Source organism: Paramisgurnus dabryanus, chromosome 1 (assembly GCF_030506205.2).
Source record: "Paramisgurnus dabryanus chromosome 1, PD_genome_1.1, whole genome shotgun sequence".
Classification (NCBI taxonomy): Eukaryota; Metazoa; Chordata; class Actinopteri; order Cypriniformes; family Cobitidae; genus Paramisgurnus; species Paramisgurnus dabryanus.
In genome coordinates this window covers 32,097,223-32,125,214 of record NC_133337.1, presented here as the reverse complement: position 1 = coordinate 32,125,214, position 27,992 = coordinate 32,097,223, and the positions used below count along the sequence as shown (strand labels likewise).

Here is a 27,992-nt window from a genome sequence, read left to right as displayed (position 1 = left end):
TGAAAATAAATAATGTTATAACTTCTTCACCCTTTCCACTAAATGTTTTTTTCCAATATAAGTGTTTTACTGTAAGCACATCATTGCTAATAAAACAAGTCACTGGTTAACAATATTGTAAGTGACACAGATATAGCTTAAAATGCTGAATTTACAGTAGAATATTTGGTAACACTTTAGAATACTGATCCATTGTTAATGAATAACTACACAGGAACAAATAAGTAATGCAATATTAACAATCTAAAAACTAGTGTTAACTAACACGAAACTCTGATTAATTAACTGGTAAGTAATAGCACACAGATTAGCGTGGTAGTTCACTATTAACTAATCAATAACTACTATTTTTTTCATACTTTCCAGCGAACTATTGAGAAGTTTCATAATTCATGCAAAACTAAGAAATAACTAATATAGGATAAATGACTATATTAACATGTTTACTACTGTAAACAAATAGACAATACTCTTTACATTTTCAATAGATAATAGCAGACTTGTTCTCATTGAATCAGAGTAATTAAGAGACTACTGGAACATATAGATTCATCAACCATCAAAATGCCATACTGTGATTTTATTATTTTACCTACCTGTCAAAACATTGTATTAATACTGACTAAATATAAAAGAATGCATTTCTTGAATATGCTTAATATTATGTCTTTAAAATTGTCTGACAGTTGATATTCCTTGCTCAGACTTGAATGATAAATCGAGTGTTTGATTGCTTTTCCTGGGGAAGTGTTTACCCGCGGGGGAGGGGCGACGCGGACGCGCGCTGCTCAGAGAATCTGATGGTGAAGCAGCCGCAGTATCTCGTGTCTTCATTAATTAATATCTCCCCTCATCAGGTACAAAATGCGTGTTATTTTATTACGCAATCATTGGTTATGTGTTATACTTCTGAAAGATATAAATGTCATCATGTGTTCAAAAAGCTCTTGTTATCATATTTTAAAAACTTTGCTCCCAGTTCAATCCATAGCGCATGCGTTTTCCATGCTGATCATTGGGACCACGCGGTGGGAGAAATTGTGTAAAATGCAGTGAATCTACCAATATAATTTGTATTTTGATAGATTATGCAATAATTACGAGTTATAAGTTGCAGTTGACTATTTTGAAAGATGATACATTGTTTTTACGAGTTGTAAAATTAGTAAAAATGGGACATTCACTTTTGATATGTTCACATTTTCTGAGTCTGTTCACTGTAAATGACAATGAGAGTATGCTAATGAGCATGTTAATTGTTTATACCGTCTAGCATATATTAAATATGTATGTTTTACTAAAAACTGATAAATGATAAATGTGATATGTTTAACTTGGACAGTGTAAAGCTGTATGTAACGTTAAGTAAATTTTTATCATTTGTGTTTTGGTTTTATTTAAAGTGGTTTTCTGTCATTCAAGTTTAATGGCACACAAAATCAGAACATAATGTGATTAAACAATTTAAATAATTTTCAGACAATACAGAGACTCTGATGGTGAAGCAGCCGCTCCGTGTCTTGTGTCTTTATTAATTCATATCTCCCCTTATTAGGGAATTACTAGTGGGTTACCATGATCTTCACTTTAGAATACTGATCCAAAAATTTAGTAATTACTTTAGAAGGATGTAGTAACATTTGAGTCATTACTAGTGGGTTACCATGATCTTCACTTTAGAATACTGATCCAAAAAATTAGTAATTACTTTAGAAGGATGTAGTAACATTTGAGTCATTACTAGTGGGTTACCATGATCTTCACTTTAGAATACTGATCCAAAAAATTAGTAATTACTTTAGAAGGATGTAGTAACATTTGAGTCATTACTAGTGGGTTACCATGATCTTCACTTTAGAATACTGATCCAAAAAATTAGTAATTACTTTAGAAGGATGTAGTAACATTTGAGTCATTACTAGTGGGTTACCATGATCTTCACTTTAGAATACTGATCCAAAAAATTAGTAATTACTTTAGAAGGATGTAGTAACATTTGAGTCATTACTAGTGGGTTACCATGATCTTCACTTTAGAATACTGATCCAAAAAATTAGTAATTACTTTAGAAGGATGTAGTAACATTTGAGTCATTACTAGTGGGTTACCATGATCTTCACTTTAGAATACTGATCCAAAAAATTAGTAATTACTTTAGAAGGATGTAGTAACACTTGAGTCATTACTAGTGGGTTACCGTTATTCAGATAGTAGTTAATGGAAAGCTAATCTTAAAGTGTAGAGTCCTCTAACCATTCACAGGCTATTCACATATGAGCTATAGGAGCCATACATAAAAACATATTTTTTGACAGGTAAGTTAGGTTAAATAATAAAATCACTGTATGTGTGGCATTTAGATGGTTAATGAATCTATATGTTCCAGTAGTCTCTTAATGACTCTCTAGTGTGCAATTATCTATTGATAATGCAAACAGTCGTGTGTACCTGTATTTACAGTAGGAAATGTGTTAATATAGTGCTAGTCATTTATCCTATATTAGTTATTGTTTAATTTTGCATGAATTATGAAACTTTTCAGTAATTCTCTGGGAAGTATGAAAAATAAGTAGTTATTGATTAGTTAATAGTGAACTACCATGCTCATCTGTGGGCTATTACTTACTAGTTAATTAATCAGAGTTTCGTGTTAGTTAACAGTAGTTACTAGATTGTTAATATTGCATTACTCATTTGTTCCTGTGTAGTTATTTATTAACAATGGATTAGTATTCTAAAGTGTTACCGAATATTTATTTGCATTGATTAAAATGGTTTCTAATTCCGGTTTGTAGACAACCTACATGAACCACTAGGCCACTGCCGCCCCCTTGTCCCCTTAGGGGCTCCGTATTTAAGTGAAAAATACTTTAAGTTGATCCAACTTTTTATTTTTTTTACATTGTACAGTATTAATTATGAATCATTGCATTACATAACATATTCAAGTTGCTTTAATTTAGAAATAAAAAAAACACTGCTGAGTGTTTAGCTTTAAAATGTGCTATATGTGAGTCCACATGTGTTGGATCAACATACAGTAAGAAATAATAAATGTCATTGCATAACATAATCTAACCAAGTGGCACTGATTTAGAAAAAAAATGCCATGCAAACACACTTCTTAGATAAAAAGTCTATCTGTCTGTCTGTATACTGTAAAAAAGTTGGTTCAGCTTAAAAAAAGTTCATTTGTTGCCTTAAAATTCAACTTTAAAATATTAGTTTTTACAAACAGTTTTACACAATTTCTTTTTTTGAATCAACTAATAATTTTAAGTTGAATAAACTCAAAATGTTTACTTGCTTTTTAAGTTGAAACAACTTTTTTACCGTTTATATCAAGCAGACTGCAATAAAATTCTTACTTAAGTGCTTCTTCACATGATTGATCAAACATAAGAAACACACTAAAAATATTAAAATAAACAAATCAATATATGCAATATATTTATATAAAATAAACAAAATAACAAAATCTAATGTAAAGACAGAGTTATACAATCAAAATATTTAAAACATATATACATATAAAATATGCTGAAAGAAATGTGAACACAGAAAAGTGTTCATGTGTCAGATCAGGACGTTTATTTTGATAACCATCACATTTCATCATATATCGTATACATACATATATCATATACATACAGATTTACCTTTCTTGTCTATGTTATGGAGTCCCTCCCACTGAAGTAAAGTATAAAAGATAGGACTCCTCATTGACCATCACACAATCTACACTGAAGTTCTGAAAGTGAAGATTTAACTAAAGGTGAGTTTTTGTAACATTAACTTCAGCAGTGTACATATGAGTGCAGATGATTCACTTTTCCTCTTAATTCATTTTCAGATTCATCATGGCAGTCATGAGAGCTCTTGTGCTTCTTTTCTTGGTCTTTTCTGTTGAGAGTGCACCAGGTAACAAAGACCTTTACAAGATTTACCAAACCCTACAACCAATATTTCAGATTAAATTCCCATAAAACTTTGAAGGAGTGTATAGAATAACATGAGCAACATTTAAAGCACTTCTACACAGAAACATAAAACTGATAATGTGACTTTATATTACTAATATTTTATTTACTGTATAGCTCAAGGGAAATGCCCAAATGGATGGACACCTTTTGGTGTGAAATGCTACAAATTCTTCTCTGAGTCAGTTAACTGGGCCACAGCTGAGGTACTGTTATTCAGAAATTCAGTAATTGTTCAATGATACTCAATGTCCTGTCATGCTCCAAACTAAACAGATTAGATTTTATATTTGCAATAAAATAATCTCTCTCTCTTTAGAAAAACTGTCAATCCATTGATGCAAACCTTGCATCTGTGCGCAATAAAGTGGAAAACAACTTTCTCCAGAGTCTGCTTGTCCCTGCTGACACACGTGCTTGGATTGGTGGCCATGATGGCGAAATTGTAAATCATTTTGCTCTGAAATGCATACTTGCTAGTCTGAAATTAATGGTTGTAATATAAAACTGATTTTTGTTTCTATAGATACAATACTGTTTTATTGTTTCAATGTAAATGACTGAATTATATCATTAATGGAGTGTGAATAGATTATTAGTAAACTTCTACTGACTCTCCTCACTCATTAGGATGGACAATGGCTGTGGGCTGATGGATCTCAATTTGACTTTACCAACTGGTGCTCTGGGGTACCTGACAATTTTTTTAATAAACCGGAGAACTGCCTGGAGATAAACTTTAGCTGTAAGAATGTCTCCTATCATTATTGTTTTTATTAAATTTTAGTATGACATAAGCTAGATAAGATGTCAGAAAATGTTAAGTGCAGTGCATTCACTACATTTAAATCTCTTTCATTTTATTTTTTTATAAATGTATTTTTTGCTGAAATGTTTCTACACCTCGTTTATCCACCTGTGGTAAATTAAATTGATTGAACATGATTTGTGAACACATACACCTCTTTATAAAAGTCCTCACAATGCATATCAGAGCAAAAACCAAGTGGAAGAGGTCTGAATACTTTCTGAATGCACTAAATATATTTCTTTATTGTTTAACGCTTTTTTTAAAACTAATAATAATAATAATATGTTACATTTATATAGCGCTTTGAGTGCTGCAGAAAAGCGCTATATAAATGTAACTTATTATTATTATTTACATGGGGGAATCTTCTCAACCACCACCAATGAGTAAACTACACCAGTAATGATCAGTACTAATTTTATTTTCATTTATCCCACAGTCCCACTGTTCTTAATCCACAATTGCTGGAATGATGCGCCTTGTTCAAGCACAATGAGTTACATTTGTGCCAAACCTCTGAGATCATGAAAAATCTATCTGTTTCAAAAGTACTGTGATTGTACTACATGCATATACGTTTTTTTCTGATCTTATCTTTAAAATCTTTCAAATGTCTCTGAAATTATCTTAAAAAATTACTGAACCTTTCTGAAAACTTCTCATTAAAAGCATTTATAAAGCAAATTTTGTGCATTGTGGAGTCATAATTTAAGTCATGTAAAAAGTAAAGGTTATTTTTACAATAAAACTAGAAAACAATATCTATATCTGGACAATGTATAAACAAATTTACCATATCACACTAATATCTGATTGTTAGTTAGTCCTACAGTTAACTTGCTGTCATGTTTTCTTTGTTTTTTTTTCACATAATCATTTCAAGAGAAAAATTAATCATCAAATGAAACCCAGGGGAAAAATATACTTATAAAAAATATACTTTAAAAAGTGTAATAAGTATATTTTCTATATTTTGTATTATTTTCGTCAAATCCAAGTACAGTTAAGTGTATTCAATTATGTATTAACTTCAACTTAACATCTATTTGACTACACTTCAAGTGTAAATAGTATACTAAAATGGAACAACTTTGGAAAATCAAGATTCATGAGTACTTAAGCAAAACTTACAGTACAATTGCATTGTATTGCCATTTTAATGGAAATACACTTAAAAAGCCGTTGCAGCACAAATAATACTTGTGTTTAAGTACATTTTGTGCATACTGCTGTCATACTTATAACTACTATAAACTATGTTAATTTAGTATGCCTCTGTAATATTTCAAGTGATCTACAAATGCACTTCCTAACAATTTTTTAGTGCTTTTAAAGTCTCCCCCTATGACAATAATAATGTTTTTAAAGTGAAGTTCAATTACAACCTAAACATCATAGACACGTACTTTCAGTGCAATATTATTATTGATTATTTTATTTTAAGTATATTTCATCTGTAATTTTACCCCTATTTTGTAATACATAAGCATGAATGTTGCTATTACACTACAAGTGTATTATATTACAATTCAGTTCAAAAGTACACCAACAGATTACAAACTGCATTTCAAAAAAGGATCTTTATTATTGACACAAAAGTAACACACAAAAAACAGATATTGGCAAAATGAGGAACCTTAAACAGTCATCTTTCTTTGAAATGCTGGGAAGAGAACAATGTTGGCTGACTCCCTGTGGTTGAAAAATCCCCTAGAAGAAAAACCTCAGGGAGGAACAAAAAGTCCTAGGAAGAAAAAAACTCTTGGGAGATATAAATATTTATATGAGATGTAAACGGATAAGGAGATTTAACGGGTTCGGTCGGTGGCCGTTGGTCAGGCATCGGCTGGGCATCACATTGAAGGGCGGCCCAGTAGATCAGTGGTGTGTTGACCTCCACGGCAGAAGAAACTGGGTCTTCACACAGACCTTTGGTCCCAGAAAATACCCATAAAATTTCTAGAAAAGCTTCTGTGTGAATGCAAACATGTACTGTAAATCTTCTGGGATCGTTGCTAGAAAGGGGACATAGTAAGATACACGGAAAACCCTCTGTGTGAACAAGAAGCCGAAACAATGCTGTAATGGGCGTGTCGACAACAAAAGTTCAGCTATTTAAAATGAGAGATTTACATGCAGATCAACATTCACGACGAGAAATGTCACAAACTAGATTGAAGCAAAATGTCCCTATCAAAAGCTTTACTCAATGCTGCGCTGCTAAGCGCAAACGTCTGTATTGTTGACCAGCTGAATATAGTGTGCAAACACGTCAATGGAATTGACCCGGAGGTATATAGCCTCGGTTGATGGCGACATCACAGCGCACCCGATGCGAGGCTATAAAATAGATGAGCACCAGCTGTGTCATCAGGTCTTTTTTTCAGACCAACTACTGAATGTGTGTGTGCTACACTGAAATGCAAATCTCTCTCTTACCTTTTGAACTTCACTTGTGATCTTTGTTAGGAGTTAGATTCCAACAAGATAGAGTGCAGATTTCCTCTCTTTCCGATTTTTAAAGAGTTTAAGTTAAAGGAAAATATGAGTAAGAAGAGTCATGAGCAGTCTAAGTCCTGTGTTTGTTTTCGCTTTATGGCGAAGCACGACACACACACTTACTGTTTCGTGTTTTCGGGGGAGGAGCATGCAGTCATGGCTTTACAGTTGGATGAGTGCGAGCATTGTGAATCATTCACAATGAAAATGCTTCGTGCTCGCCGTGCATTTTTCTGACCATACTGTCAAATGTAAGATATATTTCTTCGCGTGATTCTGAAGCGCAATCCGGTGTTTCTTCGGTTCATGTCGGGGATAATTATGATAATGACGTTGATGATATCTCTCACGGTTCTGTGGAGTTTGATAAACCAGCCTCCGAGCATTCCTTGCATGATAAAAATCGGACGAGGAGCTTCTCGAGGTGGTAACACGCGCGGTGGCCAGGTTGCAGATTGATTGGCCTCGCAAGCCAGAGAACCCCAAACAAAGCAAACTAGCGGATAGGTTTCTATCTAGTGACAAAAGGGAGATGACGAAACATGAGCCTCTCCCCTTCTTTGAGGATCTCCATGGTGAATTAAATAAATCATGGGAGAGACCATACTCATCGCGCCTTTTTTTATGCCCACAGCGTCAATTTATTCGACTATCGGGGGTGTGAAGACGCGCGGATATACCGAAATGCACAGGTGGAAGAGACGCTTGTGAGTTATCTTTCGCCTGGCTCGGCATCCTCATTAAAGCCTACCCTGCCCACGAAGCCGTGTAAAACAACTTTAGCTCTCGTGGGCAAAGCTTATCAAGCCGCAGGTCAGGCTGGTGCTGCGCTGCATACTATGGCGATATTACAGGCATACCAGGCTGATCTGTTAAAAGGATTTGAGTGCAGGCGAGACGATAGACAAAGAGACATTTGACGAGTTGCGTAGGGCTACAGATCTGTCTTTCCATGTCGTTAAACAAACGGCTCGCGCTATCGGCTGTTCTATGTCTGCTCTAGTAAGCACAGAGAGGCATTTATGGCTAAATCTGTGAGGCATAAATGAGAAGGATAAAACTTTTCTTTTAGATGCCCCTGTTTCCCCATTAGGTTTATTTGGTGACGCGGTTGACTCCGTTGTTACGAAATTCACTGAAGTTAAAAGGCATGAGGGAATATTCACACAGTTTTTGCCTCGCCGCACGCAAGGGGAGGGGCTGTCACTCACAGTCACCCGACCTCTTCCCGGTCTTTCAAAGCCGAGGAACATTAAAAAGGATAGCGTAGCGAATCGTGTTTCCCCGCGAAGATCTTGGAGATCGACTCGTCACACTCAGCAGCCCCAAGGGCGGACCTCAGCATTTTAATTTATAAATTAAAAAGAAACAATCCTGACGGTTCCACTCTTTACAGTAGGGCTCGCCGGCGGGGCGGAGCATTTCATATTATATCAGTTCACTCCGTCCCGCTGCCTTTACTAAGCCTCTCCACCTCCGCCGCCTCTGGGCTTGCGGGGGGAGGCGGTTTCCAGCGTAATTTCAAAGGCCCCCTGTCTTCTATGTTAAAGGCATAGATAATGCCTCTCAGGCCCGACCTGTGGAATCTCAATGTTTGGCTCCTGAAGGGTACCAACTGAGGGACACAGGTGGTTTGTCGCCTGATGATATTGACACTATTTTGAGTGCTAGGGCTCCTTCAACTAGAACGAATTATGCCTTTAAATGGGGTGTCTTTGAAGCATGGTGCACCACACATAATGCCAGATTGCTACAGTTCTGAGTTTTTGCAGGAAAAGCTGTCAGCAGGCTTATGCCCATCCACTCTCAGGCTTTATGTGGCCGCTCTTTCGGCTTGCCACGCTTTGGTGGACGGGGCGCCGATCGGGAGGCATCCTCCGCTCGCTCGCTTTATTTGTGGGGCAAAATGATTGAGGCCTCCAGCAAGAACTAAGATTCCTTCGTGGGACCTAGCTATAGTCCTTGAGGGTCTGCTTCAGACCCCCTTTGAACCTCTAGAGTCAGCGTCTGATAGACTTCTGACACAACCCAGTCTCACCCCATTTCGTCAATATTTGACGACACTTGACCATTCGTCAATATGTGACGCGGAGGGTATACCTTTCGCGTCATTTTTTGACGAACTGGGGACTTCAATACTATTACGTCCGTTGCATTCTCTTCTCCTATTTTCTTACCAAGTTCGCGTCGGTTTAGGGTTAGATTTACATAATGACATCCCTACCCAAACCTAACTCTAACCCCAACGCCAGGTGACAACTGTTTCTAACCCCAACGCCAGGTGACAACTGTTTAATTTCGCGTACACTGTTTAATTTCACGTACACGGTTTAATTTTGCGTAATCTAACCCTAAACCGACGCGAAATTGGTAAGAAAATAGGAGAAGAGAATGCAACGGACGTAATAGTATTGAAGTCCCCAGTTCGTCAAAAAATGACGCGAAAGGTATACCCTCCGCGTCACATATTGACGAATGGTCAAGTGTCGTCAAATATTGACGAAATGGGGTGAGACTGTGTTATCTGACACTAAAGATGGTTTTTCTAATGGCAATAACTTCTTTAAAAAGAATTTGGGATATGCAGGCTCTGGTGGTCTCGCCATACGGTCTAGATTTTGCCCCAGGAATGGTGAAGGTGATTTTGCATCCTTAACCTGATTACCTCCCTAAGGTTCCCTTTTCCACAACACATCCGGTCATTCTTGAGACTTTCTGCCCTCCCCCGTTCACCACGCCGGAGCAGGAGTTATACCACAGATTGTGTCCAGTTCGTGCTCTTCAGGCCTATGTCCACCGCACTAGCCAGTGGCGTAAGTCAGAGCAATTGTTTGTCTGTTTTGGGGGCCGCAACAGAGGTGCTGCAGCCACCAGGCAGTCCATATCACATTGGGTTAGGGATGCCATTGCTCTTGCCTATGAGGCGCGCGGTCAAGTCTCGCCAGCAGGTCTGAGAGATCACTCCACCGGGGGAGTAGCCTCTTCTACTGCTTTAGTAAAAGGGGCCTCCTTTCAGAGCGTTTGTGATGCGGCGGGCTGGTCCTCTCCGCATACATTCATAAGATTTTATAGCTTGGATGCTCATGTCACTCCAGGATCTCATGTCCTCGAGTCAACATCTCAAGCTGCTGTCTAAACCATTTGTTCCAAGAGGGGAACTGCTACTATTAGTAAGGGGTGTCTTCTTATAGGTGTTTGTGATGCAGCAGGAGCATCCTTTCCGCACACATCCAGTATTTTTAGCTTGGTTGTTTATGTCTGAGATTTCCTTGCGGCCCTTGTGCGCACACTTACACATCCGTAAGGGGTCCAGACATCTCCAAGCACGGCAGCGTGGGTATTGTCATTCCCAATAGCGCTTAGCAGCGCAGCATCGAGTATAGCTTTTGATAGGGAATGGAGGGGTTACTTGAGTGTAACCTTGTTCCCTGAAAAAGCGGAACGAGATGCTGCACTGTCTTGCGTACGATGTAGATGTCCCAGGACTGGTCTTCAAACAAAAGATCTGATGACACAGCTGGTGCTCATCTATTTTATATCCTCGCATAGGGTGCGCTGTGATGTCGTCATCAACCGAGGCTATATACCTCCGGGTCAATTCCAATGACATGTTTGCACACTATATTCAGCTGGTCAACAATAAAGACGTTTCCCCATGTCGCTTAGCAGCGCAGCATCTCGTTCCCCTTTTTCAGGGAACAAGGTTACACTCAAGTAACCACTCCGTTCTTGTTATGTAATGTCAGGTTCAGAAGCTTTAAATAATTTAATTATGTTTGTGTCTATAAACCCTTTACAAAAACACATTCATTTACAGTACAGTAAAATGTTATACTTTAGACTTTAAACCATGACTGTCACGGTAGGTTTGACAGAGAGAACCCAAACGCAGACAAACGTAAAAATAAACTGAAGGTTTATTTAAATAACACAACACAAAAACCCACGAGGAGGTAAGACAGGTAATAAATAACGATGAAGATAACAAAACAAAGAAACAACACCAAATACTGAATAACAAAAGACTCTGAGAATTAGATTCAGGCAACACGGATGACATAAACTAAGTACACTGAATCTAGACCAACGAACGAGCACAAGACAGAGGACGAGAGGGCATTATAAAGACAACAACTCAAATGGGGAACAGGTGCAGATCATTACATAATAAGGAGGAGAGCACATAAGGGAGTGGGGTAAAAGTGACAACACTGGGAACATGTGGCAAAAGCATACAATGATACTCCACATGTCCCCACACAAAACACAGTGCTGCCATGATCTTGCCCTATGAACTCAGACCTGAATCTAGCACAAAAGTCTGGCAAGACCATGACAATGACAAAATTGATACAGTTTGAAATACATTTACATTTATTTATACATTTGACAGATGCTTTTATCCAAAGTGATTTATTACAATGTATACATTATATGTATACATTCAGAAATGTGTCAAGTATTTAGTGTGAGCAACAACAGGAACCTGCAGGCTCTCTTAAACTTTAAATGAAATGAAACCCTTCAGTCTCCTCAAAAGAGTTAAAAAATGTGTGCCTGTAGTGGACGAATCTTTTCTAAATGTCTAAAAACTCTGATATTTCTTTGTGTCATCTATTAAAAACGAATATAAGTTGCTTGATGAGAAAAATACATGTTTACCTAATTATCATGAGTCAGGTCTGGTGCATTATAAAATACACTAACAAATAACAGACAGTAGAGGGCGCAATTAAACTAAAATTAAATAATAAAACTATGCCTGTCTTTACAAACCTTTAACAAAAACATATTCATTTAATAGTACAATAAAATGTTATACTACCATGACAAAATTGATGTTTGTCAAGTACATTTACATTTATTTATACATTTGACACTTTTATTTAAAATGAACTTACAGTGCAGTACAATATCCCTTACGAAAAAGAAGTACACTTCAAGTAAATTTTATTAAGTATACTTAAGTAATGTTGGAGTATAGTTTTAAGTATACTTTATGTAGTAAGTGTACTAACATTTATGTTCTAGTAGTATACTTGTAAGTGTACTGCTTGAATACCGCTTGGGACTAAATTGGCCCACTTTTAGTATATAAAAGTATACTTCTAAGTGTACTATAAGTGTAAGAGTAGTCAACTTTAAGTGTACAACTAGTGCACAATTAGTTCTTCATTTGTAATGCAAGTGAACTCATGAGTATACTAGTAGTTTTCTAGACTTATACTTCAAGTGTACATGCAAATATTCTGTTAGTGTACTCTTAGTAAACTAGAAGTTACTTATTGTGTGCTGCAGGTATACTTCCAAGTGTTCTTTTAATATACTTTTAGTTAACTAGTAGTTTACTAGTCATATACTGAAAGTGTACATACCAGTGTTCTGTTAGTGTACTCTTAGTTAACTAGTAGGTTACTTATTGTGTGCTGCAGGTATACTTCCAAGTGTTCTTTTAATATACTTTTAGTTAACTAGTAGTTTACTAGTCATATACTGAAAGTGTACATACAAGTGTTCTGTTAGTGTACTCTTAGTTAACTAGTAGGTTACTTATTGTGTGCTGCAGGTATACTTCCAAGTGTTCTTTTAATATACTTTTCGTTAACTAGTAGTTTATTAGTCATATACTTCAAGTGTACATGCAAGTGTTCTGTTAGTGTACTCTTAGTAAACTAGTAGGTTACTTATTGTATACTGCTTGTGTAACAAAGCACTTTGACACTGAGGATCCATCTGCAGGTTTTTATTAAACACACTCATATTCCAACAGGCAAGGTCAAACAACAGCAAACACAGCAATGTAGGGCAGGCAAATCTCGTAGTCATGAAACAGGCAAAATTGTCAGGACAGGCAACATACTCATAAACCGGGTAAAACAGATAAAGATCAATAAATACAGATAGAGATGCAGGCAGGCAAACCACTCAGCAATGACTGGTTCAAATCAAGACTTTGCACTGACTGAGTTTATATAGGCTGTCCAATGAGTTTCAGGTGGCAGACTAATCAGTCCAGGCATGCGGGATTATGGGAAATGGAGTCCAGAACGAAAGTTAATATTCAGGGGGTTCAGCCATATATATAGATATATATACAACCTCAAATCAGAAAAAGTTGGGACACTGTAGAAATTGTGAGTAAAAAAGGAATGGAATAATTTACAAATCTCATAAACGTATATTTTATTCACAATAGAATATAGATAACATATCAAATGTTGAAAGTGAGACATTTTGAAATGTCATGCCAAATATTGGCTCAATTTGGATTTTATGAGAGCTACACATTCCAAAAAAGTTGGGACAGGTAGCAATAAGAGTATAAAAGTTAAATGAACATAAGCAACAACTAAAGGACCAATTTGCAACTTAATTGGCAACATGATTGGGTTTAAAAAGTGTGGCAGTGCCTCTCAGAAGTCAAGATGGGCAGAGATATTATATATTCTATTGTGAATAAAATATGAATTTATGAGATTTGCAAATTATTCCATTCCTTTTTTTACTCACAATTTCTAGAGTGTCCCACTGTAGTGTCCCATTATATATATATATATATATAATTTTTTTATTTTTGTTTGATTAGCTCACTGATAGCATACGAAAGATTTAGCTTCAAATTGAAAGTACAATTAAAAGGTATATGTCAAGTATAAAAAATTATACACATGAACAATGTATTGTACTTATATATATATTGTGCAATATATATATTTATAGTATGATGTTAAGTTCACTTAAAGTAAAGTTGAGTAGTAAACTACTAGTTTACTAAAAGTAGTAAAAGAATACTTGCAAGTATACCTGCAGCACACAATTATTAACTTACTAGTTTACTAAGAGTACACTAACAGAACACTTGCATGTACACTTTCAGTATGAGTACACTAGTTAACTAAAAGTATAGTAAAAGAATACTTGCAAGTATACCTGCAGCACCAAATTAATAACCTACTAGTTTACTAACACTAAAGATTCTCCATGAAGATAATATACATTTGTACACTAAAAATACTTTCAAAATGTACTTAAAATATACTGTTTCTAAAGGATGCTAAATAATGTATTTTATAAATATGCTGTCAGTGCATTATTATAATGATAATTTTAACAGATAAAGTATACCTAAAATAAACTTTAAAATAAGTTCAAATTAGTATACTTTAAAAATTGCACAGAACTTTAACTCCAAGTATATTTTTTTAAAGTATACTTTTAAAAATATATTAAATTATAATTATTTTGAAATATGTTAAAAGTTTAATTGTAAGCAAATATGTTGTAAGCATACTTTCAATATATTCAAAGTTGGTACATGTAAAGTTAAATATACTTGAAATACAATAATGTATATTTATTTTTCACCAGGGCTATTCATATGGCTTTTTGTAGCTTTCTTGATGTAGCTTTCGTTGTTGCATTTTTACTTTTAGCCATTTACATTTAATACTTTTAAGTACATGTCAGTAAACAAGTATAGGCCAAATATACTTAGACATTTCGGTCAGTATAGGTCAAGTATACTTTAGTACAATTTAAGTATATTTCTGAGAAGTACCTAAAGTACATTGTAGAGAGGTACATAAAAAGTAAACTGAAAGTATACTTTTTTATTTTAAGTTTAAAAGAAGTATACTTATAGCACACTTGAATAAACTTCTTTTTCGTAAGGGATTTCAATTATATCAGTCTGTGTGTTCCCTGGGATCAAATCCATGACATTGTGCGCTGCTAACACAATGCTCTACCAATCTACAGAAACACAAGCCAATACTATGTTTCGAGCTGTTAAAAAGTTTTTAATGTGGCTAATGGTATACAGAGACTTGTTGTGTTTTATTATTAGTACATTACATGTATCAGTCAATCAGAGTGCTGTTCAAAACAGAATCATGTTGTTTTTTTTCCTTGTCTGAAAAGACAAAACCCAAAACAGCAGCCACTGAATGAGTTTAGTCAAGCAGACGCAGAACTGCAGGAGAACAAGCAAACAAATAAAACATCTATTAGTACATCTATTAATTTAATAACATTAAACAGTTCCTGTAATCAATTCCAAATTTATTAAAACAGCCTTAGGGATTCTCCTGAAATCTGTTTATTGAACTCCTGACTGTCTGAAGTAAGCAGATGTTTTCTCTCAGAGATCCCACACAGCCACAGAAAGTGATGAAGATCATCAGGACCCCCACTATCATCAGTATCAGAACAGGATCCACAGGCAGGCAGGCAAATGCTGTCTCTACAGAGAAACATGAACGCACTCATATCAAACACACAGAGACTTCATATCTGAGAATGGAAAAATATTCATTGATGGTAACAACTGAAACTGAAAGACAGAATTTGAGATGAGTTTTAGATTTAGGTCTCATCAGAGCATTATTGCACATGTAAGGTCTCTTTTATTAACAATAGCTCATGTGCTGTTTTACATAACATCGCAAATAACACAGTTTTCAACCTTTTTCAGGCCAGAGGACCCCTTAATGGATAGAGCGGAGGTGCAGGGACCCCCAGGACATGTATCAAATTTAGACTAGATACTTGATATGATGGTTGTTGGGTTGCAAATATATTAAAATAATCATTTTTGGTATACACAGTCACATGCTTGATTAATGTCTTGATTAAGCTAAATAATTTATTTTTCTTAAAAACATATTTTTGAAAAAAAAAATTATAAAGTGTAAAATGTTTGCTTTGAGGACAGCAAGCCAAGTCCGATTACCATTAATCATTAAGACTGAATGAGCAGGTGAACTAGTGAATTAGGACATATTAAAGACAAACGCTCAACTGAAGTCAAGCAGTGGCGGCTCGTGACTGCTCATCCGAGGGGCGATAATTCAAAATAAGTGTTTGGAGCGTCATGTGAACCATGTGCATCACGTGTTTTGTCAAAATAAGTGCCTGTTGCACACACGTCAAAATCATTTATGATTAAAGAGACGCTCACGTTCACAAAATACACGCAAGGCACTCACTTAACACTAAACTCTGATTACTCATGAGATTATGCGAGTATCTGGCAAACGTATTTTGACAAGACATGTGATGCACATAGGATCTCTTGATGCGCAGAACACATATTTTGAAAAAAGGAACCACACACATGACGGGCTACATACATGTTGTGACTGTAGGGTGAAAAGAAGAAATGAATCAAATTACTAGAATCATGCGGTCTGTTTTGACCTTCATATACAAACGTTTATTAGACAGACTTCACATTATATAGGGTACAGAAAGGAAATGCTAGTCACCTGTTAGACAATGGGTAATATCAGGTACAATCGCGTGATCAACACATTGGGCAAATCTGTCAAGACAGAACAATTGCGTGATCAATAACTCTGCAAGCCTGCACTTATTCTTAGACAGACTTATGTTTAACCGACATTAGGGAAGTGATGCTGAAAACGGAGAAGAGGGATTTTTAACACATCCTTAATATTTCCTTTATTACCCAACCACAGTCAACCTGCATTAAGAGAAACAAGATATTTTGAAATGCCTTCCCAACATATGCCGCCATATGTTGGGAAGGCATTTCAAAAAAGGGAACCTTGCCAAACAGGCCATAAAAGTAAACAATATAATGTTAAAAGAATATGACCAAAGCATGCACACAAGACATGGAATTTTATGGTATGCATTGTATACATTTGTAACAATCAATAACAGGATAAGCTATGAGATATATATTATAACAGGATTTACCATTAAAAGAGGATTAATATAACAATGCAAGCATAAATGTAAAGCAAAAACAGAATATGTGTGAGAAGGATTGGGTTTGACAATAGGTTCATCTATGGGGGTGTGAAGGAACATCTTTTACATTCTGACACTAATATAAAGTAAATTGTCCCTGAATCCTGTGGACATTTATAAACTTCTTGGGAAATGATAATCTGAGCATGTGATCTACATGCTTCATAGTAAAATAAGTGTATAATTTACCACAGAGATAAATTAGTTTAACATGTTAGTATACAAATCCTGTATCTATTTTATGAAAATAAATAATGTTATAACTTCTTCACCCTTTCCACTCAATGTTTTTCCAATATAAGTGTTTTACTGTAAGCACATCATTGCTAATAAAACAAGTTACTGCTTAACAATATTGTTAGTGAAACAGATATTGCTTATAATGCTGAATTTACAGTAGAATATTTCTTTGCATTGATTAAAATGGTTTCTTATTTTAAGAAGATCTAATCTATCAAAAATACTTTCTGTTTACTTAAATGTAAAAGAAATTGGTAATTTTTTAAATTGATGCAAATTAAGCATGCAGCAAATGCACCCTTGATAAAAAGACCTCTTCTCTTTGCACAATGTAGTTTTTACACATTTAAAAACAAAGAAAAGCTGTTATAAACTGCACCCTAAAGAGAAATAATTAGAAATATAGCTGACATTAAAATTGACTGCTGACACTGTGTAGCCTACAAAATGTCATTTACATGTCAAATTGTCAGGACCCGTCTAAATCATGTGTTTTATTACATCTAGTCTTTGTGTTCGGGGTCCTGGCAGTACCATGTTTTATGTGGGAAATGTGTGGTTTTTGTATTGGTTTATTCTGACCACACATTTCCCGGGTCTCGTCACTTTTTCCCCGATCCCTTACTTGGAATGATTTCCAGGTGTATGTAATTTACTTTCTCCCTATTTAAGAGTCCTTGTGTTTGTTGTCCAGTGCGCATTTGTCTTGTTACCACCCCTGTCGTGTTCCTGAGTCTTGCCTTGTGAGTATTGAGTATTAGTCTAGTTTGTTATCTGTAGTTTTATGTTGGTTTCGGTTTAGTTCATGTAAGTGTAGTGTGATCCTGTCCTGTTTTATCCCCTCGTGAGTCTTTGTTTTTCCCCTGTTTTGTGCAATAAATTATTATTTTGTAGTCGGTCTGCATTTGGGTTCATTTCATTGTTTAAATCCTTACACAAATTAACAGACTTCAGCAAAATATCTGATGCTGTTTTAATATATTTGCAATTGATTAATTGTTTAATGTTGTTTTTCAAATAAGGACATTTCTAATAGATGTTTTATTTGTTTGTGTTTTCTCCTGCAGTTCTGTGTCTGCTTGACTAAACACTTTCTGCTGCAGCTGTTCTGGGTTTTGTCTTTTTCAGACAAGGTAAAAACAATATGAATCAGTTTTAGAAAGCACTCTGGTTGATTGATACATTGTACTATAATAATAAAACACAGCATGCAAAAACAAAGCTTGAAACAAAATACACTGAATAAAAATGATTCATTCAATTTACATTTTAAGTTAAGCGGTTGCAATCAATTTATTTAAGCTACATTTAAACAAAAAAATTAAGTTGAACTTAATACATTTTATTTAGTTACGCTAGTATAAAACGTTTAGTAATTACAGCCCTATTTAATTATGCTAATTCCTTTTATTTAGGACTGATGAAAAATTATTAATTGAATTTACAATATTTTTTTTTTTTTTTTTTTTTTTTTTTAAGGTAAGTGGTTGCAATCAATTTATTTTAGCTACATTTAAATAAACACATTTCATTGACTAACTTTCAACATTTTTAAGGAAATTGTTTGCAATCACTAACCTTAAAACCAATATATAAAAATGACCCTTAAATGGCTTTTGCGATACACAAAGTACTACGTTTAATGTTATTTTTTTAATGTCAGCAAATGTAGTGCATGTTCAATAACAATATCTTTGTGTGTACAAGTGTTTAAAACAAGTGCTCACTGCACATTCACAAAATATAAAATAACAAAACCACAGGGGGAAAGAGGCCACATTGTTTGTGAATTAATAAAACGACAATGTTAAAACTGCTCAAAAGTCAAAAACAGTAGTGCTGACTTCACATTGCACAATAATTAATAAGTGTTAGATGTTACAGACAACAGTACATTTGTTTATGAATCATTGAAAGCATTATTAACATTTTTAAAACTACTGATTCCCAAGTCTTAAATGAAAAACAGATCAGGCTGTGACATCTGGACTAACATTTCATGCTGAGCATGCACATACATTTCACTATTAAAACTTTTTTCAGTCCTTGAATTTTTAGGGAGAGCTTTAGAATCCATCTGCATAATGAATTTCTAAAAATTCATTGTAGTATTTTAGTTCTTTGGGGTACGCCAAATTAAGCACATCAATTGTACCCAGCATCAATGCACTGGATTGTGCCACAGATTTGAGCTGCTCAAGAATCAATACTCCAACAACGATTCCAATATCGTCATAGTCGCCAAGAACACCTTTCTTTTTGATTACACATATGCCCATGGTGATGTTTTCCAGGTTTTTTAAGAAGTCATCTTGTTGACTGTCCTACATTTAAATAAAAATAAGCTGTTATTTAGGAATTTACAGTTGTTTAAATGGGCCAAACTTAATGGAACAGTTGACTTAAAAGCTGTTTAATGCACATGAATTTTGTATTTTGTTAAATAATCTCCTCATAAATGAAGCATGTTCTGTCTGAAGTTGAAGTTTGGCATTTGGACGCTGTGGCTGTAAAACGGCTTTTAAGCAAACTGTCCCATTACATTTGGACCTAAAATACACTGAAATACATTAATAACATATCCCAATAATTATAAAGGGCACTGTGTGTATCTATATCGGAGAAAGCGAATACACCGTGAAACTGCAGGTAAGCACTGTAGCTTTTAAATTTGGACAATTGATAATTAATTTTATCGTGACGTGAATATTAAAACGCGTTATGAGATATCCCCACTGATATTTTTATAAGCAGCATGCAAAAAAACATCTGACACTAAAAAACGTTTAAAGTAGGCTACTGACAAGAACAAAGTCTTATAATAAGCTAGTGCTCGTATCGCATTAAGATTATATAAATATTAACTTTTACCTCGCGCCAAACAACACACTAAATATAAATCAGAAAACAAGTAATAGTTTCCTGACCGCAAATACTGCTGATTTGATCTCATTTTTGACCATCAAAAACAGACAGTGCCAACATCAGAGCCAGGGAATTCCTGTCAGAGATGTAGCCCAGAGAGGGCGGTGGTCAGCGGGGCGAGTGAAGTACTGATGCCCGCTCTCTGGTTCTCACGTACCGAAGCTTCCTAAGCAAACGTTTAAACGGGCGCTATCTTTACTAATCGACTTCATATTTGAATATTATACAAATATATTCCCGATTGAACTAATCTTAAACTATACCATTGAGTTATTATGAGATTCAAAACAGCTGAGTTTTACCTGTCATTCTGGCCTTCAAATCTGTGGTGTAAGAAAGTAGTTCCCAAACAAAGAGGGTTTTAAAATTACTCCGTTGTTTTCTAGTTTTCGGTTTTCAAACGTGTGCCGTCGAACTGTTGTATAAAAGCAATATAGCTCTCAGAGTTCTTTGGTATTTTTTTAAAGTTATATCGTAACGGCTGTGATTGCCTCCGGCACTCGGCCTGGAGGAGCTCACTTATAAACGGCGTGTTAAGTTTATAAAAATATTCAATGTAATAAAAGGTGCTGTATTACTGTACATGAAATATTACTTACTGTGCAAATAGACCGACTGAGCAAAACTCAGGGGCTGAAATATCCCAACTTTGGTTCCCACCGTAAACCTGACTGGAAACTGCTTTTAGCGTCAGGGAAAATGTGCATTTGCACGCATGCGCAAAGATCCAACCTATTTTTTAAAAAACAGAATTTAATTAATTGACATGATTAAAAATAATAAAAATAATAAAAATAATTAAAATAATAAAAAACAAAAACTTAAAAATAGTTAAAACTAGCTAAATTGAATTATGCTTCATTTAATTGGGGCCATAATCATTTTTTTTCAGTGTACTGTAGCTTAGTGTTAGAGCATTGCATTAGCAGCACACCTGGTTGTGGGTTTAATCCCAGTAAACACAGATACTGATATAATAATGTAATGCACTGTAAGTTGCTTTTGGATAAAACCATCTGTCAAATGTGTGTGTGTGTGTGTGTGTGTGTGTGTGTGTGTGTGTATATATGCGTATGTATGGCATTTCTGCATTGTGTCAGATGTTAGCATGTTTCTAATAAGATCAGTCACAAACATTATTCCTGCACGATTGTTGCATGCTATTAACTTACTGTTGTGTGCAACACTTTTTCTCTACCTCTTCGCATTTTGTCCACTTTCCCTGCTGTAAAAGTCTTTGTCAATACTCTTAAAGGACAAGTTCGGTATTTTAGACTTAAAGCCCTGTTTTCAGATTGTTTATGGTGAAATAGAATGGTTTTGACTGAAATTTCGACATTTTCGGCTGCCCTGAGAATTTTCGCGTGTTTGTGTTTCAGCTCAGACCTCTATAATGGATTTAATGGTGCACTGGAACAATCCTTCCTAAAATGCATTAAACTTTCGTTTACAAAGACGTGAAACTCACCGAGTGGTCAGGGGTGTTCACTGGTATGCTCACACAAAAATCGCTCCAAGACGCATTCCAACAGGTTTTATCGTAGTTTTTACCAGCCCCATGGACTTGTATTAGATGTCCTGTGAGGTACGGTATTACTCCGTGCCGGGAACTTTGTTTCTATTCTTGCAATAGGCAAAGGCGGATTAGCGCCACCACCTGGGCTGGAGTGTTTATTATTCAAGCTCTAAGCGGAAGAATGTACGGGTGTGAGGCGTTTGGAAAAATAGGTCCACAAGTTAACAACGAATGCTAAAACAGCTGTTGGAAAGCATCTTTTGCAGCGATTTTTGTGTGAGCATATCAGTGAACACCCCTGACCACTCGGTGAGTTTCACGTCTTTGTAAACGAAAGTTTAATGCATTTTAGGAAGGATTGTTCCAGTGCACCATTAAACTCATTGCAGAGGTCTGAGCTGAAACACAAACACGCGAAAATTCTCAGGGCAGCCGAAAATGTCGAAATTTCAGTCAAAACCATTCTATTTCACCATAAACAATCTGAAAACAGGGCTTTAAGTCTAGAATACCGAACTTGTCCTTTAAGTGTTAAGATGCTTTCTGAATGACTTCTCAGAAATGTCCCTAAGAACTTGTAAACAGAGCGAAAAGAAGAACTAGGCTCGTGCATGCTCTCTGTCGTGTACGTGTTTAACAGGCGTTCCCTCTCTGGAGCAGATAGTGTTGCGCATGTGCTTTTTTGTTAAGTGGAGGGGCGGTTCTTTTTTAAAAAACGGGAAAATCGTCCGCTCTACCTTTAAGTTTTTACGTTAATGAAATAGACAAACGTAAAAAAATTAAGATGATGAATCACATCCTTTTAAATTCTCTCACAGGCTGTTTATAAAATAAAATTGTACTACTGTGATCCAACAGTTTAAGCCCAGCGTATTTTAACGTTCAGCGCCACGTTGTTTAAATGGCAAATGCAATGTGTTAAAGAGGAGAAATCCAACTGAACTTGATCATCTTGTTCAGACTTGATCATTAAAGTGTTTTTTATCTAAGTGTTTGCAAAGTCTTAATTACTTCAACTGGTAACAACTAAAAATATGTTTTTTCAAGTTATATATTTAAGTAACGAGCCCTAAGGGGACATTGGAGTAAAAAAAATCTAAATTTGCTCACGCAAAACTAAACTTTATTACATTTTTGCTCCATGTCCCCTAATGCTTTGAGTAATAAAATGTATTTGAAAAAATAAGTTTACCAATTAAATTTTTTTTTTTTAAGTTGATCCAACTTTTTTATTTTTATACATTGTACAGTATAAATTATGAATCATTGCATTACATAACATATACAACTTGCTTTAATTTAGAAAAAAAAACACTGACTTGCTGAGTGTTTGTCTTTAAAATGTGCTATATGTGAGTCCACATGTGTTGTATCAACACAGGGGCGTCATGCACCAATTTTTTTTAGGGGGGCACAGTGTCAACAGCTCACAGAAATTTGTGCATACACAGACATCAAACGAAATATTATAGAGCTTTCAGTCTTTTCCATGGCACTTACATTTCTAACAATCTGAAAACCCCCGCTTTCATGTAAAAACCTCCAAAATAAGATTGATGACTAACTTTAATATCAAATATTCAATCGGAATAATGACACATTTGCATCATATTTACATCTGAAACGGCATGTTTTATTTATTTAAGTCTTAATGGCTTGTTTAATTGTGTCATTAATGCATTTTGCACAACAACTACATTATCATATAAAATTAATGTAATTTTAAATCCATAAAGTATATAAACAACGAAAATGACATAAGCTATAGCCACGTGATTGAGTTTAATGTTCAATAATGATTTAAAAAAATATGTTTAGATAAAATTATTAGAGGAACGGATTAAATTTTTGCATTAAATTTTACCTCATGTAAGCATGTGAGATTCCGCGCCCGCGTGAACTCTGGCGAACTTTGGCGTTGTGCCAAGAAGATGAATCTCTACTAATATAACGTTGAGTAGGCCTGGGGCGGTAACCGGATTACCGCCATACCGCGGTCACGTGACCCATGCCGCGGGTCTGAGCTCCTCACCGTCATAACCGAAAAAAAAAAAAAAAATACTTGAAACATTGGCTTGCACCTGTGTGTTATGTGCGGATGTTATACACGCAGCTTGTTAACAACAGCAACTTGTTAACTGAACATTAACTGATATGATTTTAATATTAAATTGTCATTGAGTAGAAATACAGGTGACGTTGTCTGTCACTCGTTTAAAGTAGAGTTGCTGTTCAAACGTGCTGAGAATCCTCCTTTTACGGAAGTAAAGATAACAACCATGCATTAGGAAAATTAATAATTGCTTTATTTAGGCTATAGTATATTTTCTATAGACGTGTAAAACCATATTTTGGCGGATTGTTTTTTACTTTCATTGTTTTAGCTAGTTTACCTGCCCATTTAGTCTTAATAATTAATGGAACCTAAACGAACTTGGCTTGCTGTTCTCGAAGGCAGCTCGAATCTTGGTCGGGCTCGAGACCCAATTCCAAGTAACAGAACAGAAGAAAAATGCAGTGAAGGAGGAGAGATGCCAGAAGAATTGCGGCTGGGCGCAGATCGTTTACCATGATTAATGATGATTGACAAGTTTAGGTTCCTTTCAAATTTACGTTAAAAGTGTAGCCGTTAAAATATTATTAGCCTAATAGTTCATTTTGATCATGGTGCTACGATCGATGGATAATTCTGAAGTTGTTTTAAAGAAAAATAATTTACTTCTCAGTCATTTGCGCTGTCACACATTTGAACGTCTCCGCATATGTACATCATTGCAACGTACATTTGCAAATGATTCATAAAGTCATACCTCCGCAATTCTTTAATCAATTGTGTTTTAAAAGTACTGCTCAAACTCTAATGACAGCAATGTGATCGCTGATGCGCTGGTAGAGAGAGAGAGGCGGAGAAAAAGAGAGAGAGCGCGGCTCTGTTCAAAAGTGGAAATGATTGATGTTATTTGAAGTCGGCTCTTACAGTACAAAATACCCGATTAAGCTATTACGTGGCTACTATACACATTTTTTCGGGACGTTCTTGTGACCCGGTGGCAACTTGTCCACGACCCAGTACTGGGTCGCGACCCGGTGGTTGGGGACCTCTGATCTAGCCTACAACAGTGGCCATTTCTAAAGCAGGACACATTTCAAAAAGTTTTGCTTTTGCGTCTTCTTTCTCTGTTTGTGGAAAAAGACAGATGTTTATGGTAAGGGTCGGGGATAGAAGCTGTCTGTCCAAGCACGCGCAACAGAGGCGGACTGCCCAAGCGTGCGCGAGACAGACGCGGACTGCCCGGGCGCGCGCGAGACAGACAGACCGCGTCATCTTGCACACACACACACGCGTCTCCGTGCAGCTTCCCAGCTATACTCAAGCACAGACACATATGCAGTACAAGTGATTTCTCATACAAATGTTTATTTTACCAGACCATCAGGGCAGCAATAATTTGCGTCCTTACAGGCTATTCACAAATTAAGGATAGAAAAGTGGCGAAATGTCTGTAGGCACGTGTGGACACGCACAATGCGTTAACATTTTTTTTAACTGATAATACTAATTGTTCAAGTTGTTGAATGTTGAAATTGAAGAAATGTGGAAGGAAATAATATTCACTTTACATGTTCCTTAAGTAATTTGCACGTGTTTTGTATTAAAGATAAATAAATCATGCATGTTATTTAACTCATTGTCTTGCCAATAAACCGCAAAACCGCGGGAATTTGTTGATTACCGACCGCGGTAAAAAAAAATCCAAACCGGCCCAGCCCTAACGTTGAGACGGTCACATTTAAAACCAGACATGTTCTACACAGAGAAGGTTAACTGCACATTACCGTACTGGGGTTTGGAAATGTTGTGAGCGTTTCTTGCACGTTTTAATTCCTCAGATAGCCAAATGCAGCAGCAAGCCAGCAACAGCAGAGAGCTCGTGAGCGCGGCCAGACGCTGATGACGTCTGCGACTGCGCTCTGACTGCAGCGCCAGCTGCCGCCAGAATAAAAGTAATGTAACATGATCAGAAAACTATCAAAACGGCGAAAATATCCGAAAAGTGATAAGGATGCAGCACAGAATGTATAATATTGTGCATATTAAACAGATTAAAAGTCAAATAACAGATTAATGGACGCTTATTTGATTTTGAGGTTGGATTCAAAATCCATTGGCTCAAAAAAACCAAGGGGGCAGGTGCCCCCTCAGTTTGAATGGGCATGACGCCTCTGTATCAACATACAGTAAGAAATAATAAATGTCATTGCATAACATAATATATCTTACCAAGTGGCACTGATTTAGAAAAAAATGCCATGCAAACACAATTCTTAGACAAAAAGTCTATCTCTCTGTATACTGTAAAAAAGTTCATTTGTTGCCTTAAAATTCAACTTTAATATATTAGTTTTCACAAACAGTTTTACACAATTTCTCTTTTTGAATCAACTAATAATTTTACTTAAAAATTTTTAACTTGCTTTTTAAGTTGAAACAACTTTTTTTTTACCGTTTATATCAAGCAGACTGCAATAAAATTCTTACTTAAGTGCTTCTTTACATGATTGATCACACACATAAGAAACACACTAAAAATATTAAAATAAACAAATCTATATATGCAATATATTTATATAAAATACTTGCAATAAACAGTAAAATAACAAAATCTAATGTAAAGACGGAGTTATACAATCAAAATATGTAAAACATATATACATGTAAAATATACTGAAAGAAATGTGAACACAGAAAAGTGTTCATGTGTCAGATCAGGATGTTTATTTTGATAGCCATCACATTTCTTCATATATCGTATACATACATATATCATATACATACAGATTTTCCTTTCTTGTCTATGTTATGGAGTCCCTGCCACTGAAGTAAAGTATAAAAGATAGGACTCCTCATTGACAATCACACAATCTACACTGAAGTTCTGAAAGGGAAGATTTGACATAAAGGTGAGTTTTTATAACATTAACTTCAGCAGTGTATATATGACTGCAGATGAGTCACTTTTCCTCTTAATTCATTTTCAGATTCATCATGGCAGTCATGAGAGCTCTTGTGCTTCTTTTCTTGGTCTTTTCTGTTGAGAGTGCACCAGGTAACCAAGACATTTACAAGATTTACCAAACCCTACAACCAATATTACAGATTAAATTCCCATAAAACTTTAAAAGGAGTGTAATTTGTAACAGAATAACATGATCAACATATAAAGCACTTCTACACAGAAACATAAAACTGATAATGTGACTTTATATTACTAATATTTTATTTACTGTATAGCTCATGAGAAATGCTCCTATGGATTGACACCTTTTGGTGTGCAATGCTACAAATTCTTCTCTGAGTCAGTAAACTGGGCCACAGCTGAGGTACTGTTATTCAGTTATTTAGTAATTGTTCAATGATACTCAATGTCCTGTCATGATCCAAACTAAACAAATTAGATTTTATATTTGCAATAAAATAATCTCTCTCTCTTTAGAAAAACTGTCAATCCATTGATGCAAACCTTGCACCTGTGCGCAGTAAAGTGGAAAACGACTTTCTTCTGAGTCTGATTGTGCCTGCTGACAAACGTGCTTGGATTGGTGGCCATGATGGCGAAATTGTAAATCATTTTGCTCTGAAATGCATACTTCCTAGTCTTTAATATAAAACTGATTTTTTGGTTCTATAGATACAATACTGTTTTATTGTTTCAATGTAAATGACTGAATTATATAAATAATGAGTGTGAATAGATTATTATTAAACTTCTACTGACTCTCCTCACTCATTAGGAAGGACAATGGCTCTGGGCTGACGGATCTCAATTTGACTTTACCAGCTGGTGCTCTGGGGTACCTGACAATTATAAAAATACACCAGAGAACTGCCTGGAGATAAACTTAAACCGTAAGAATGTCTCCTATCATTATTGTTTAAATTAAAATGTAGTATGACATAAGCTAGATAAGTTGGCAGAAAATGTTAAGTGCAGTGCATTCGGTACATTTAAATCTCTTTCATTTTATTTTTTTATAAATGTATTTTTTGCTGAAATGTATCTACACCTCGTTTATCCACCTGTGGTAAATTAAATTGATTGAACATGATTTGTGAACACATACACTTCTTTATAAAAGTCCTGACAATGCATATCAGAGCAAAAACCAAGTGGAAGAGGTCTGAATACTTTCTGAATGCACTAAATATATTTCTTTATTGTTTCATGCTTTTTAAAAATATAAT

General features: G+C 35.4%; 1 protein-coding gene and 1 long non-coding RNA gene across 2 annotated transcripts in view; both read left to right on the top strand.

The window, feature by feature from the left end:
• The window catches only part of LOC135774920 (galactose-specific lectin nattectin-like), a 108,741-nt gene that overhangs the window by 60,281 nt on the left and 20,468 nt on the right, over positions 1-27,992 (top strand). The window contains exon 2 of the mRNA XM_073814625.1: positions 27,042-27,130. Coding sequence (XP_073670726.1) covers positions 27,042-27,130 — 89 coding nt within the window. The remainder of the gene's footprint in view (positions 1-27,041; positions 27,131-27,992) is intronic.
• Positions 4,171-5,564, top strand: LOC135779069 (uncharacterized). Its single transcript, XR_010544682.2, has 4 exons — positions 4,171-4,186; positions 4,300-4,425; positions 4,611-4,725; positions 5,231-5,564. It is a non-coding gene; the product is annotated as an uncharacterized lncRNA (long non-coding RNA).